Here is a 15573-nt window from a genome sequence, read left to right as displayed (position 1 = left end):
ACAGAAGTGCTTTATAAATACAGAATTGGCCAGGCATGGTAGCGTATGACTAACTCCTGGCACTGGGGAGATAGAGGCAGTGAGTCTCTTAAGTTCAATACAAGCCTAGTCTACATAGTACATTCCAGGCCAGCCAGAGCTACAAAGTGAGAACTCTCTCCAAAATAATAATATAAATTATAGAGTATTTCAAAAACTGGGGGGTGGGGGGGAAATTAGATGTCAATTAAGAAAATTCCCAAGATGGGGTTTATGTGGGAACTTTGGAACATTGCTTGAACCAGGTTAGAGCAAGGCTGGACTTAGGGAGTGGAAGTTTAAAGGCCTGACTCCATGAAATGAATGCTTTTCCATAGAATTGTGCTTGAATGATCTGCCTGTGCCTGGAGCCACAAGTGGTGGGCTTGGGATTCACTCCATGTCTATTGAGCTCCCTTTTTGTTGGGAATGGTAGACTAGAGCTTGACCTGGTCCACCTTTCCTGTGTCTTCTCCAGTAGGAAGAGGTTTTCAGTCCTCCCAGAAAACCCTTGAGAGCCACTGCCCATTTCTCACAAGTGTTCATGTAGGTCAGTATTTAGGTTTTGTGGATTTTTAGCGAGTGCCAGCTGGACAAAGAAACTAGCACAGCTGTCCTCAGTGCTGGGGCCCTGCTACTGTCTAGTGGTAACAGTATTCTGTCTGTTCCTACTGATGAATGATCAGCAGGAATTTAAAGGCGTTTTAGGATCCCCACAGGGTGTTTGGCCAATGAATACTGCCAAGAACTAATCACTGCTGCTTTTCCCCTCAGCCTTTGCTTCCGAGTGTCTTTCCCATCCCAGGTATTGTCTGGATTCTATCTTTGACAAAGGCTGGGTAAAATGGCGGAAACTGAGCTGGAGGCTGTGTGCGACTGCTCAGTGACTGACCCCACCTCCAGGTTTCCTGTGATCTGGTTCAGATCCAGGGGCATTTGCCCACATGGAGCCTAGTTTTATAAGAAAACTGCCAAGATGGGGCTTGAGTGAGAACTATGAAATGAAATGCTGATTAAGCAAAATGTCAGTTTAAAGAAGGCACAACAGCACGTTAGAATCTTGCTACAGGCCGGGTGGTGGTGGCGCACGCCTTTAATCCCAGCACTCAGGAGGCAGAGGCAGGAGGATCTCTGTGAGTTCGAGGCCAGCCTGGTCTATAAGAGCTACTTCCGGGACAGGAACCAAAAACTACGGAGAAACCCTGTCTCGAAAATCAAAAAAAAAAAAAACAAAAAAAACAAAAAACAGAATCTTGCTACAGCTGTTGTAAAGTAAATCTTGAGTTTCTGTGACAGTAGACTTGGTATGTATAAACCTTCAGCCAAGTGTCCTTAGATCTATGGTAGCTGTTTAAGCAAAACCTAAGAGCTCTGTTCTCTGCTCATGTGATACTGATCACTTGCCAAGTGCTTAGTGGTCTTGTATAGCTGGTGGCTACACAAAAAACAATGGACAAGGCTGGCAGAAAAATTATGGACATCCAGAAAGTGCTCTTAGGCTCCTCCTGTCTAGTATTCCTTTCTTTGGAGATTATATCTCACCTCTATCCCCAGGTTTTATATTGTCCACTCTCCAAATTCAAATTCAAAGTGTCAAAGCTTGTCTGTTACTATTGCTATAGAACAGGAAGCATGTTTTTTGGCATGCTGCTTGCTTGTTCTCTGTTTAAAAACCCTCCAGCATGAAGATACCTGGTATGGTGTCCTTCTTAGTCTACCACTGCAGGAGGTACTTGGTATCTAGAATTACTTTTGTTGTCACAGCCTGAGTGACACACTGACACCTAGACCGTAAGTAGATGCCATGTATTGTGCTGAATAGTCTTTAATACAGGAGGCCCCTACATGAAGAATTTTCTGGCCTCCTGAAACTTCCCTCTGCTTCTTAAGCCAAAGGGTCTAACTAACTTTGGTGTTCACAAAGATGACCTATGGTGTGTGTGTGTGTGTGTGTGTTAAAGAAGATTTAAGAGCTGTGAGTGGATAGGTGGGAGATATATTAGGGGTAAAAAAAAAAAAAAGCTGGATGGGGTAATCCCAGCACTCAGGAGTCTGAGGCAGGAGAACATTGACTCTGAAGGCCAGCCTGGGTACGGAGAGTGGAGGGCAGCCTGACTGAACTGTGTAGCAATAAAAAGGAAAAAGGCTTGTTAATCCAAGCTTAAAATTTTAAATCAATGTTTCTTTAAAGGCAATATAAATATATTTTGATATAGTATATATTATTTATAGTTTACATTTGAATATATATATAGAGAGAGAATGATCAGTAAACACGTGACAGATGTTTCATCGCTAATAAGAAAATACAAATGAGAAATACATTGAGCTACCTGTATAGCTGTAATTTAAAAAGGAACAGGCGGTGGTGTCACATGCCTTTAATCCCAGCACTTGGGAGGGAGAGGCCAGAAAAAACAACAACAAAAAAAAAAAAAAAACAGTGACAACTGTTGGTGAGAATGTGGAAAAACTGGAACCATCTTGTGCTGGACTTGAGAAAACAGGCAGTTTCTTAAAAATTGTAAAGTTACCATGCAACAAGGCTTTTCTGCCCCTAAAAAATTTACCCCACGCAGTCCTGAGTTCCTTGCTCGTGCTTCGTCTCCTTCTGCTCCTGATTTGGACCTTGAGATTTCTGTCCCGTGCTCCTCTGTCTCTGTCTCCTTTCATCGCCTGATGAAGGTTAATATTCAGGAGGATGCCTATGTGTTTGTCTTTGGATTCACCTTCTTATTTAGCTTCTCTAGGAACATGAATTATAAGCTCAATGTCCTTTATTTATGGCTTAATAAATCCCCAAACCATAAAACTATTAGAAGAAAACACAGGGAAGTTCAGCTTCACACCCCATAGCCATTTTCTATACGGCCACAAAGCACAGACAGCAAAGAGAAAAGCAGTAAGAGTCTATGGAAATGAAAAGCTTAGGCTGGAGAGATGGCTCAGTGTTTAAGAGCATTGCCTCCTCTTCCAAAGGTCCTGAGTTCAATTCCCGGCAACCACATGGTGGCTCACAACCATCTGTAATGAGGTCTGGTGCCCTCTTCTGGCCTGCAGGCATACATACAGACAGAATATTGTATACATAATAAATAAATAAATAAATAAATAAATAAATAAATAAATAAATAAATAAATAATTTTTAAAGAAGAAAAATGTAAATGTAAACTCACATAGTTCACATAACTTAAGTCTGCCTGGTTAAAAGATATCTTCAGTCCAGGCGGTGGTGGCGCACACCTTTAGTCCCAGCACTCGGGAGGCAGAGGCAGGCGGATCTCTGAGTTCTAGGCCAGTCTGGACTACAAGAGCTAGTTCCAGGACAGGCAACAAAGCTACAGAGAAATCTTGTCTCGTGGGGAAAAAATAAATATATTCATATGTCATTCATTTTTCATGCCCACGTAGATTCTGAGGTCCCACACTCTGGCCTCTCATTCTCTCTTTTTTAAAGCAACCTTCATCATGATCGTCAACAGCCCCCTTTCTACTGACTACCAGCTGTAGTGTCCCTGGAGAGCATCTTATTTTCTCTCTCCTTAAAGGCAGTAAGCTGCCCTTTTTGAGACAATTCAAGGTAAAGTGTCACAAATAATAAAAATGTGTTTGCCTTGGGGATGGTAGAGGGTTTGCTTACTTTTTTCTGCTTTCTTACCTTCTAGGCTCTGGATTACTGCCACAGCAAGGGAATCATGCACAGGGATGTGAAACCTCACAATGTCATGATAGATCACCAACAAAAAAAGGTACCAGTCCAGCCAGGTAGCACCATATCTTTGCTGAAGGCTTGGGGAAACCTCAGCCTTGTCCAGTAGCACTGTGGTATCTGTAGAGCGTACATTTCTTCAGTAGGCTGAGTTGCTGTGACTTCTCTAGTCTCCACGAAGTACATGTGACCTTGACTATGGTCACTGGTTTTATTTTGGTTTTTGTGTTCAGAGGACCTCAGGAACAAACTATAGTAGTAGTTTCTGCTTTGCTTTTTAGTGACCATTAGACCAACCCTACTACCCCTAAAAAGTACACTTGGGTCTCTCCAACTCTGGTTGTTTTAGCCCATGTTAGCTTAATGACCAAATAGAGCAATTCCAGAGTGGGGCATGCACTTGAGTCCTTCAGTAGTGCCTGAAGCTTTAGAGCTGTGAATGATGGGAAATGTGTTCCACATGAAAGGAGCATGGAGACAGAAAAAAGGCTGAGTGCTTTTGATTTGTAGAGTAAAAAACCAGGATAACTATAAAAGGGGAAAAACTCAGAATATTCTTAAAAAAAAAAACAACAGAATATTCTAAGTACTCTGCTCCAGAAATGACCTCATCTACAGTTTCTGAAGTAGATTTCATGGGTACACTATGTGTGGCCGAATACCTGTAGCAAAGATGTGGTGTGGCATCATCAGGTATGGGTGGGCATCTGGAAGTGCACCTCTCGCATTGTTTGGTCTTTCTCATAGCTCCGACTGATTGACTGGGGTCTGGCGGAATTCTATCATCCTGCTCAGGAGTACAATGTTCGCGTGGCCTCGAGGTACTTCAAGGGACCAGAGCTCCTTGTGGACTATCAGGTGAATGTGTCAGTGAAGCTGCTCTGAACTATTTTTATATTCTCTTAAGGATTTTCCTGATTGTTGTATAGTCAGTTTATTATTATTATACTCTAAAGGTTTTTCTCAGCTACATTAACAAAGAATTTATTATTTTTTTATGTGTGTATGAGCATACTTGTGCTATAGCCCTCGTGGGAAGGTCAGAAGACAACTCGCAGGAGTTTGTGATCTCCACCATATTGGTTCTTATAACCAAACTTAGGTTAGAGGCTTGACAGCCTTTTACTAGCTAAATCTCTTGCTGGCTTTTTTCTTCTTGATCTTAAGGGAAAGGGGTGACTTTTAGTTCTAAAGTAACTGCAGGAAGGCTGAGGATGGAGCTTAGTAGTAGATATTTGTCTAGCATGGATAAGGCTGTAGTGCTTCAAAAGGAAGGGCTAATCTTTAGATGTCAGATGAATATGAGAAACTCGGGTTGATACATTGTTGACTTAATGACATTCTGCCTTCAGATGTATGATTACAGCTTGGACATGTGGAGCTTGGGCTGTATGTTAGCAAGCATGATATTCCGAAAGGAGCCATTCTTCCATGGGCAGGACAACTATGACCAGGTGAGCAGCTTCAGCCCTTGCTGGTTTGTCACAAATGCTAGGGAAATAGCCTCTGGGGCAGGAATGAGGTGTGGAGTGTTGCTCAGTGCACATGGGCTCTGTAAGCTAACAAATTATATGTAGGCATGAGGGCCCCAACCATGCAGAGACAGCCAATGCTGTCTGTGGTGAAAGTTGAAGATGGCTCTAAGAAGTAACGCAGCTCTTTGTCTGACAAAATCAGATTCTAGTCATTGATCAGCATCCCCAAAGATATTAGCATCTAAATTATGTTAACCCTTTAAAAGCAGTTTAGAAACTTGCATTCATGTGAGCTTTATGTCCTTAAGTCTCTTTGTTTATTCTAGGCTGGGGTCTCTGTTAGGTCCGTAGAGATTTGGGTGATGTGGAATTTCCTGATTCCCAGACCCAGCACAGTGTCCTGGCAAGCTCATGGGAAGCTTTGTGCTTGGTGGTTTGGTTCAGTGTGTTCTGTGTTTCAGCTTGTTCGAATTGCCAAGGTTCTGGGGACAGATGAACTGTATGGGTATCTGAAGAAGTACCACATAGACCTAGATCCACACTTCAATGATATCTTGGGACAGTAAGTAAAAAAGGGAAGAGAGAGGGTAAGGGAGGGAGCAAGCATTGCTCTATTTCTGAAGTGGGAATATTACACGAAATCCAATTTCTCATATATCCAATCTATTTATTGAGGTTGAGTCTCACTTCTGTGTAGACCAGAGCTAGTTTTGAACTCACAGATATCTACCAACCATTGCCTCGCTTTGTCACCACCAGGCCTTACTCACAGTTGATGAAAAAAAAAAAGAGGCAGAGAAGAATAATGCTTACTCAGATGCAGATGTTTTAAATAGACTGAGCAGTTTCATGTCAGCATGCCGTGGTTATACGGGGGCACCAGGCTGTACGTACACCAGCCTGTTCTGAAGTAGGTACTGAGAAGAATGAGCTTCAGCTGCTTCACAGAGTGCAGCATTCTAAGGGTTGGTTTGTGTTAGGTCTATTATAGGAGGTTTTTCTTGTATTTAGTCTCAGACTACTAATGATGCACTTTTTGTAGGCATTCACGGAAGCGTTGGGAAAACTTTATCCATAGTGAGAACAGACACCTTGTCAGCCCCGAGGCCCTAGATCTTCTCGACAAGCTCCTGCGGTACGACCATCAACAAAGACTGACTGCCAAAGAGGCCATGGAGCACCCATACTTCTGTGAGTGTTTCCCTTTATCTTTGGTGTCAGTCAGAAAACTAGATATTTGGATTAGATCCACCTAGGAATTTGGCTTCAAATCATTATCCTAGATCACTGAGACCAATTTACAGGTGATTTTATTAGTTCCTGGAGGTGTTTGCTTAATTCATTGTTAGTAAATACCCCTGAGGCAATGCTGTCTACCCATTCCCATCATTCTGGACTTTGTATACTAAGGTATCTAAGATTCTTGTTTGTTTTAGAGACAGGGTGTCTCTCTGTAACTTTGGGACCTGTCCTGGAACTCACTTTGTAGAACATGCTGACCTTGAACTCAATGAGATCCTTCTACCTTCTGAGTGCTGGGATTAAAGGCGTGTGACAGCACTGCCTGGCAAGATTTTTTTTTTCCAAGTGTGAAAATATAATCAAAAGATTATTTTTTTTCCCTTTAAAGAAATAAGTTAAAAATATAGGAAGATCAGCTGGGTGGTGGTGGTGCACACCTTTAATCCCAGCACTTAGGCAGAGGCAGGTGAATCTCTGAGTTCGAGATCAGCCTGGTTTACAGAACAAGTTCCAAGACATCCAAGGCTACACAGTGAAACCCTGTCTCAAAACAAAGGCAAACAGACAAAAAGGTAGTGGGATGATACTAATGGTTTCTAAAGGAAGCAGTATGTGAATAAGAGCAACCTGAAGTGAGCGCCAGGCTCTGACATTTCCCACAGCATGTCTGTGTGCCTCTTGCACTTGCTTGTGGTTTGAGTACATCTTTCCGTGTGGGGGCAGAGGTGGCTCAGTCATGGAAGGGGCTGTTCTTTGACCCCTTTATGCGCTTTTCCTTTCCTTTTTTCCTTTGGAGTTTAGCTAGTTCCTGGTAATTGTAATGAATATGAAGGACTTACTATGGTCTTAAACCTAGGACAGAAATTTAAAGCAACAAGAATTTGAAAGGGTCTTCTCTTTCAGCCTTCTGAGCTCTGGACTGCTGACATTCCATCATCTGCTTTCTCATTTTAATCACAAAGCTGTTTTTACTCTTCTAGTTAGGCCACTTTCAGGATACTAGTGTTGCCTGGCGTAGTGGCACACACCTTTAAGCCAAGCACTCAGAGGCAGTCAGTGGGATACATAATAAAACTCTGTCTTAAAACAACAACAACAAATAGCCAGGCGTGATGATACACACCTAAGGATTGGTGTCCAGCCTGGACTACAGAGTGAGTTCTGTGAGAGCTTGGGCTACCCTGTCTGAAAAAACAAGCAAACAAACAAACACAATAAAATAAAAAGCAGTACTGGTATAAACTCATGAGGCAAATGCATACGGATTGCAAATTTGAGGCAACCTAGGATATATAGTTAGGCCCTGTCTCTGAAATAATAGCAAAAACAACCTGATATTTCAGATAATTGTTTGATTGCTTTTCTAAATAAATTGAGTATTTCTCTCTGCTTAAAATTGATAGACTGCCACTGGCTCTTTTACTCACCCTTTTTATAACGTGCTCATTGTACATGCTTTAAAGAATTTAAAGGCTAGGTATTATGTTGGTACGTAAAGAAGAAATGACAAGAAATTGGTGGCTAAGTTAGGGTCGCTGTACCTTTCAGCAGCCAGGTCTGGTTTTTTTTTGTTTTTTTGTTTTTTTGGTTTTTCGAGACAGGGTTTCTCTGTGGTTTTGGAGCCTGTCCTGGAACTAGCTCTTGTAGATCAGGCTGGTCTCGAACTCACAGAGATCTGCCTGCCTCTGCCTCCCGAGTGCTGGGATTAGAAGTATGCACCACCACCGCCTGGCAGCCAGGTCTGTATTCTAAGGAAGTAGAATTACCTCCACATAATTCCCCGCTGGGCATGACCACTACCCTGACTGAGCTGCAGCCTAAGGCTGAGTTCAGTGTTAGTTTGAGCAACAAATAAAATTTTCAGAAGTAGTTGAGACCATGATTTAGTAGAAGATTAATTGCCTAACCTGCATGAGACTGGGTGCTATTCCTTGCCTTGAGGACAAAAAGAAAAGGAGTCCATTCCTGATCCTGTGCCTGGTTCTTGTGTGACCTGAGTCCCTCATAAATGTCTGGGTTGGTGCATATAGAAGAGGAAAGGCGGGTGCTGATGTGTGGACCTGTGCTCCTCTCTTGCAGACCCTGTGGTGAAGGAGCAGTCCCAGCCTTGCCCAGAGAACGCCGTGCTTTCCAGTGGCCTCACCGCAGCACGATGAAGCCTGGAGAATCGACGGTAATGCGGCACTGATGCTTGCCAATAAAACCAACAACCAAACAAAAACTTGAAGGAAACTACAGTGTGATAAAAAGAAATTCTAATCATTCCTTCTAAAGGCAAAGAAGAGTAAAGACCTAAAGCCTGTCAAAAGCAAGAAACTCCCCAGTACTAGTCTGCAGGGAGCTGCGTTGTGCAGTGTGGCAGCGCATAGTGCAGGATCTGAGGGACTCTCCCTTTGGAATGCATGGGAGATGAGACGCTCGGAGTTGTTGTGCACGTACCTGCATTTAACAGGATACCACTGTTGAATTAACCCGTTCGGTCAACAAGCTCTGAATATCTGACTTCCTATCTATTCCATTGTGGTCTGGTTTTCTTTTGTGAGAATTCAGGCTCAAGTTTTAGCAAAAGTCAGCAGTCTGTTCTGACACACCAGCCTCATTTACAAAAGAAAAAAAAGAAAGAAAAGAAAAAGAAAAAAATTAAAACAGTGACAGTATTTTTTTTAAGCTCTTTTACAAATTCATGTGTTATGTATTTTTTTATGACATGAGCTCTCCAGGAAATGTACCTCATTCCTGCAGTTTTCTTCTAAGTCTATCCATTTGGAGGCAAACTGCGGTCACTCTCACCACGTCCTCTATAGTGTCAGAAGAAGGCACTATAAATCTTGACATGCCATGAACAGGTCCCAGGTGCATTAGAAGTTCCATGCTGTGTGCATAACTTGGGGCTCACCTTTATTGATTTGCCTAACTGTTGAATCTTGTTTCTTTTTTGAGTTTTCCCCCTGCCTTGTAAGGAAAACCTCACCATTTCTCAGCACAGCTTTGTGTGGGCACCTCCTTTAATGTACCACTCTAAAACAAAGACTACTTTTGTTCACAATCGTAGCTGCAGCTGCAAAGTTAGTCTTCAGGCAGGTAAAGGAGGGAGGGAAATTTTCTATTAGGATTCATTCAGGAAAGACGTCACATGTACAAAAGGCATAGCCCACCACCTTCCCTCTTTTTAATCCTGTGACAAACAGGTCTGGCTGCAATCGGGGTGATGGCATTTACAGCTCTGATAGGTCATACATGAATGTAATGGCAAAGAAGTCTGGCATGCAGGCGCTTGCTTGTGGGCAAGGTTGTCCCGTGACTCCTGCAACTAGCTGGAGCGGGATGACCAGGGCTGGGGGGAGGAAGTGGGGCACACTGGAGCGAGTGTCAAAGCTTTATAGATCCACTGTGCTAACCTTGTGTTAGCAGAAAGAGGTAGATTTTGTTTGTTTTTTGTTTTGTTTTTGTTTTTTATAGGGCTGATTTCATTTGGGGGACTGGTCACTGACATGGTTTGTCATCTAGTCCCCTCTCCTTGGCTGCAGAGCCATGCCCTCAGCTCTGGAGACCTAACATGTTTGGGGTATAAACCACATCACACTTAGGGTTTCTTCATTAACTATTTAATAATGCCATACATTTTTATAAGGTTAGATTGTTTGTTTGAAACATCTGTTTACATTCCAAATTCCAATAAACTTGTATTGGTATTGGTAGCAGGTCCATCTCTAAATGCAGATTCTATTTTGTCGTTTGGTCTGTGAGAACTTAAAAGGCAAATTAACACTTTTCTTGATAGTATGGAGTTGAGTTTATAGGTTAAAATGTAAGATTCTGGGCCAGTGACATGGCAGGTAAAGGCATTTGCTGCAAAGACTGATGCCCAGAGTTCAGTCCCCGAAATCTACACGGTGAAGGGGAGAGCCTGCTCCCACAAGCTGTCTTCTTCCTACACTTGCACTGTGGCATGTAAACACACACAATAAATAAAGTTTTAAAATCTTCTTTAAGATCCCTTTATGAAGCCAAAGCATTGTCGTGCAGTTAAGACTTTCATGCAGATCTGCCTCCTTGCATCAGCTTCTGTGTACCGATGTGCTATACATTTGTTCTTCCTGACTCGGAAACATGACATGGATGCCACTGAACCTGGGTTAACATGTCAGGCAGCAAACCTCATGGGGATACTATGGGATTTCTCGTGTGCCCTTTGGTTGTCCAGGGAATGTGTTACCGTATGTTTTTCCTGTTTTCTAACTTCATCGCCTTGATTACCCATGCTTCTCTCTTTAAGTTGTTCAAGAGTCTGTTAGGGGGTCTCAATTGAGCAGTAACCCCACCTCTTTGTCCTGGGTCCTCCAGAGATAGTGAAAACTTCTGTGAGAAGAGTTGGCCATGTTCCCCTGACCCTCCTCTTTGGCGTGCTCTAGGAGAGAGGTCCTTGAGTGATAGCTCAGTGGGGCTTGTCCTTTGTATGCAGCAGTGCCTGTATTTTACCTCTCTTCCCCTTTACTGTGGAACATCCTTGGGCTTAATGCTTCTCCCTCTGGATCTGCACTCTGCCTAGTTTCCCAAGTTGCAGTGAATCTAGTAGCCCTCTCACCTGTCTCCAAACCTATCTTGATCCAGGTGTACCTGGGTCCAGCCCCAAGAGTTTGGAGAGTTTTAAAGCGTGTGTGTGTGTCTGTGCGTGTGTGCAAACACGCGCGTGTGCATGCACATGTGCATGAGAGAGAGAGTTACATTCAGACTAAACTGGTTAATTTACACACTCAGTATCCTTCACATGAATACATACATCTTAAACTCATCTCAGTAATTTTCTTTTGTTTCATTACGTTATAACAAGTTAAAAGTGCCTATGACAAGGACTTAATTATTTCCTAATGAAAAGCAAAAACACAACAAACCGTGGGGAACAGGGTAGTGTTGCACTGTCATCTCAGGTACTGCCTGTGTTCAAGACCTGCACCTGGTGCGCTGAGAAGAGGCTCCAGCCCCAGGGCTGACTCCAGCTCACTGTCTCCTTGGTATCCACAAGGAGCGTGACCTCAAGGTTGCCTGGGCTGAAAAAGCCATGCTACTAAGAAGTGTGTTGGTAGCAGTTCGTTCTTTTCGGCCGCCACTCAGTTGAACCCGGCTCCTGTCCCTGTTGTGGGTGGCTGGATAGAAGCTATTGCCTGTGTAAAGAGAGCATGTGTTACTGAGGTCTGGTATGGAGCAGAGTGCCCTGCCAGGCCTCCTCGTGAACCTTTTCTTAACATGTCCATGCCCACCTGGCTTAGGGCACATGGGTCCTCTTGCAGAAAAGAAAGTAATCTCAGGCTGACCACTGAGAGAAAGGAGCTGGGGGTCCCGGAGGCTTAGGGAGGTGGCTGGGTGGTGGGGTGCAGGTGAAAGAAAAGGATCCAGTAAGAAAAATATAAAGGTAGGTAGGCTTTAAACAGCTCATACTTCCTGAGAATGAAACTAGGGGTCACTAAGCTCCTGTGACAAATGTGCCGGGAGAGGATACTGCCCCTGGCTTGGGTCCAATGGCCCTTGAGAGGTGGTTGCCGGGGGCCTTGGGCTGTACCTACTCAGGGAAACAACCTAGGTTCTCCAGGATCATGGCTGCTATGTCAGCACAGCTTGGGGACAGGAACAATGGGAAGAATTTATATGTGTATTGGGGTCAGTGTAGGAGTGTTTCCTTTAATGTCAGTTCAGATTCCCAGACAGTCAGAAGGAAGGGCAGTCTCCCTCTTGCACATGAGTGGATAAGAGCTGCTGGGAGAGGTGCTTGCAGAATGCCATCCCTTCTGAAAGCAAAAGCAAGCAGATCTTGTGAGTTTGCCGGGGAGTTAAAAAAAATTAAAATTGGTGTGTCCTGCCTTTAAAACACAAATTCCAGTGTATGGATGATGAGAAGGGAGGTGGCTAGGAGCGCTTGCTTTTGCGCTGGGGGGTGGCGATCTTTGTCATAGAAGCTGGCAAGATTGGATTATGCAACTGATGCATACTTTTGTGTCAATACTCAACAATGTGCTACAACTGTGACACTTAACCCTGAACTGCATGTATGGGGGATTTTAAAAAGAAAAACAACAAAAAAACAAACTTTGAATCAATAAATTTAAGTTTTTCACTTGCTGGCTCTTCTTGCTGTAAATGGTGACTAAAAGTTTGGGGCAGAAATCTTGCTATCCAGAGGCAAGCTTGGATGATCTTGAAGAACCAAGGAGCCTTCTGTTTGCAGGAAGACAGCACTGCCTGTGTTGTTGGTGACTCTTCCACGTGAACACTGCAGCCCCAGTTCCACTGTGTAGCCCTAGATGACTGACATGGACTGCCATGTCAACAATGAATGCCTGATCTTCCCAGCTAGGAGACAAACAGTTGCTGGGACCTTAGCTTGCCTTCCCTGTCTTGGGGGAGGAGGAAGCACCAGCATACACTTGGAGCTTCGAAGACATACATGGTGGCTGAGGCCATCAGTTTGCTGTGATCACTTTAGGAGTGGGACTGGAGTGTTGTAGATTTGTTCTCTAGTTTCTCAGTGGCATCACTCAAGGCCCCTGCTTCTCAGGACTGACTGGCTTTGTTACCTGACTTTAACCTTGGGACCCAGGCTTGGGTATTTGTGAAAATCTCTCCCTACCACTCCTTGTGGGCCTGTACCATCTTTTGGCTGGTGGTAGGGGTCTTGCATGTTCATGCTTTTATCCCTGACTGGTCGCTCTGGATTGGAACCTGGGACAAAAGCCGAAGAGCTTGGGTGGAATGTAATTTCTTAACATGCTTGGGCAGCTTTTCTCACCTATAGAGCAGGACAAAGAAACTTTCCCCCGAGGGAAGTTTCCACAGAGTGACTGAGAGCTTACTGGATGCTTCATTGTGGTCTCTAGAATCTAGTCACCGACTTTACCATGATGGCTATGAAAGGCCATCCCAGACAGCTAGCTGCTTGCAGAGGCAGGTTGGCAATCATTTGAGCCCGCCCGCTGTCCAATGAGTGGATTCAGCCCTTTCCCGGAATAAATACCAAGACTTCAGCTTCCTAGGCTCAGTACCCTCAGAAAGTGTGTCAGGTCTGAGACCCTGGAGCTGGACCTCCTGTCTGACTTATGGGACGGTCACTAGGCATTTGCATCAGCACCTGAACTTGAAGAATAGGGCAAGAGACATGACCGTGACATAATGTGGCCAGAGTTCCTCTCCTGGCAGGTCAAAGACTGCCTCTAGAGTGTCAAAGAGCAGGAAGAGGACACTCCAAGGCCTGTGCTTGTGCAGTCGGTGTCTCATCGAGTGGAGAAGACAGGCTTGTACCCCGTCCCAGGTGGCCTGCCTCTCACTCTGGCTCTGATTGATTAATGCCCTCTTTCCCCTCCTCCCATCTCTCCCCAGGTCTGTTGCGGTTCCTCATACTTTTCCATAAGCAGAACAAGAGCAAAATCAAACGTCTTAACGCGTGTAGCGAGATCACGTCCCGAGAGCAGACACACAATGGTGGCAGGCTTGGCGAGCACGAACTAGACCACCTGAAGGGCAGCCCACCACCGTAAATCAGACCTCACTTCCGAATGTAAAAGGTTCACATGCCTTTGGCTTCCTGTTGACTTCCTCCCGACCCAGAAAGCATGGGAAATGTGAAGGGTATGCAAAAATGGTTGTTGGTTACTGTTGCTCCCCGTGCCCTTGGTCCGTCCCATGGCTGCCTGTTGCTCCAGCAGATCCCAAGGACTAGCTGACCACAGACTCCACAGACGGGATGGGGCAGTATGGCATGATGGGCAGTTACATATTATTATTTTGAAAGTATATATTATTGAATAAAATGTTTTAAAAGAAGCGGATGTAGAGTTTTTAGTATGGAAGGGGCCATTGGCCAAGACCAGAGAGGACAATGACCAGGCTCTAACTAGAGGGAAGCAGGGCGGGCAGGGCGTGTGTCAGGCAGAGTGGTGTGAGCAGCCTGGGTCGCCGCATAGGCGGGAAGAGCTGGGCCTTGCCTTGATGCATTCCCCGTTGTTCACTCTCACCTCTGCCACAGGAGTGGCTCAGCATGGCCTCCATGGTGACTTCATGAAGAGGCTGTAAGTCACCGTTTGCTGTTTCTTTAGAGCTCATGCCTCAACATTTTTTTTTCTGAGACAGGGTTCCTCTGTGTAACAGCCCTGGCTGTCCTGGAACTAACTCTTGTAGACCAGGCTGGCTGTCCTCAACCTCACAGAGATCCTCCTGCCTCTGCTGGGATTAAAGGCTTGCGCCGCCACTGCTACTATGCCTCAACATTTTATTCTGTCACTCAGTCACACCCACTCCCTTCGGAAGAAATGCTTCAAGTCTTAGAGGCAGGTTGAATCTGCTATCCAATGAGAGGGAGGGGATCAAGGCCAAAGATGTTTTTCATCCTGTCCTGGGACACCCCCCCCCAGGAAAGGTAGGGAAAGCTTGTGTGCACGTGCACACACAGAGGCTTCACACACACACACACACACACATACACACAAACACGCACACATACACCGGGGCTTCAGAGGAAGCAGCCATTATTAACAGGAAACAAAGCCAGTTTAGAGTGCTCTTTCCTCTCCACTGATCCTAGAACAGCTGTGCGGGGGAAGTAAACACAGTGAACACAGCAAGGGTTTGTGACCAACCTCTGGCCACTAATCATCTCACACTGCCTGTAGAGCTCAGAGACATGGCAGTTTGAAGCAGTAAGTAGGCTGGGGTGTAGGCTTGCTGTTCACAAGGGCCACTTTCTCTACACCCTTCTGCCTCTTGTTTTGAGTGGCCTTGTGAATCCAAGTGTGAACACTCACAGTATTCAAGTGGTTATGAGGAAAGAATATGCCAGCTCCTACAGGGCCATCGTGGACCCACTATGTCAGATCCAGTCAGTTCTCCAGGTGTGAGAGCTTGACACTCCCCATCCCACCCCACCCCACCACTGGACATCACTGACCAGTGGACTCAAGCACCTTGCCTTGGTTTCTCCTCCCACTACTGTCTCCTAGAGTGCTTTTCAATCAAGGCTCCAGAAGTTCCATTGGTATCCCAGCATCAATGACACACCTACGAATCCCATTATTATCCCATGGGATTGAAGGTGTGTGACCCCATGACCAACCTGAGAGACACTGTCTTTAAAAAAGCTTACT

At 44.8% G+C, this 15573-nt stretch overlaps 1 protein-coding gene across 5 annotated transcripts in view; it reads left to right on the top strand.

Annotated features, from left to right (window-relative positions):
* Positions 1-14257, top strand: part of Csnk2a2 (casein kinase 2 alpha 2) — a 40815-nt gene extending 26558 nt beyond the window's left edge. For 4 of the 5 annotated variants that reach the window (XM_075977006.1, XM_075977007.1, XM_075977005.1 and 1 more), the window contains 6 exons: positions 3685-3768; positions 4476-4586; positions 5081-5182; positions 5665-5765; positions 6246-6394; positions 8525-10431. In XM_075977006.1, coding sequence (XP_075833121.1) covers positions 3685-3768; positions 4476-4586; positions 5081-5182; positions 5665-5765; positions 6246-6394; positions 8525-8601 — 624 coding nt within the window. In that variant the 3' untranslated portion in view covers positions 8602-10431. Of the gene's footprint in view, positions 1-3684; positions 3769-4475; positions 4587-5080; positions 5183-5664; positions 5766-6245; positions 6395-8524; positions 10432-13813 lie in introns of those variants that run through there. The other variant, XM_075977004.1, reaches the window with a different exon arrangement.
* The last annotated feature ends 1316 nt before the right edge of the window (positions 14258-15573 follow it).

Source organism: Microtus pennsylvanicus, chromosome 6, assembly GCF_037038515.1.
Source record: "Microtus pennsylvanicus isolate mMicPen1 chromosome 6, mMicPen1.hap1, whole genome shotgun sequence".
Lineage (NCBI taxonomy): Eukaryota > Metazoa > Chordata > Mammalia > Rodentia > Cricetidae > Microtus > Microtus pennsylvanicus.
Note: the sequence above shows the minus strand (reverse complement) of the source record. Positions and strands in the feature narration are given on the sequence as shown.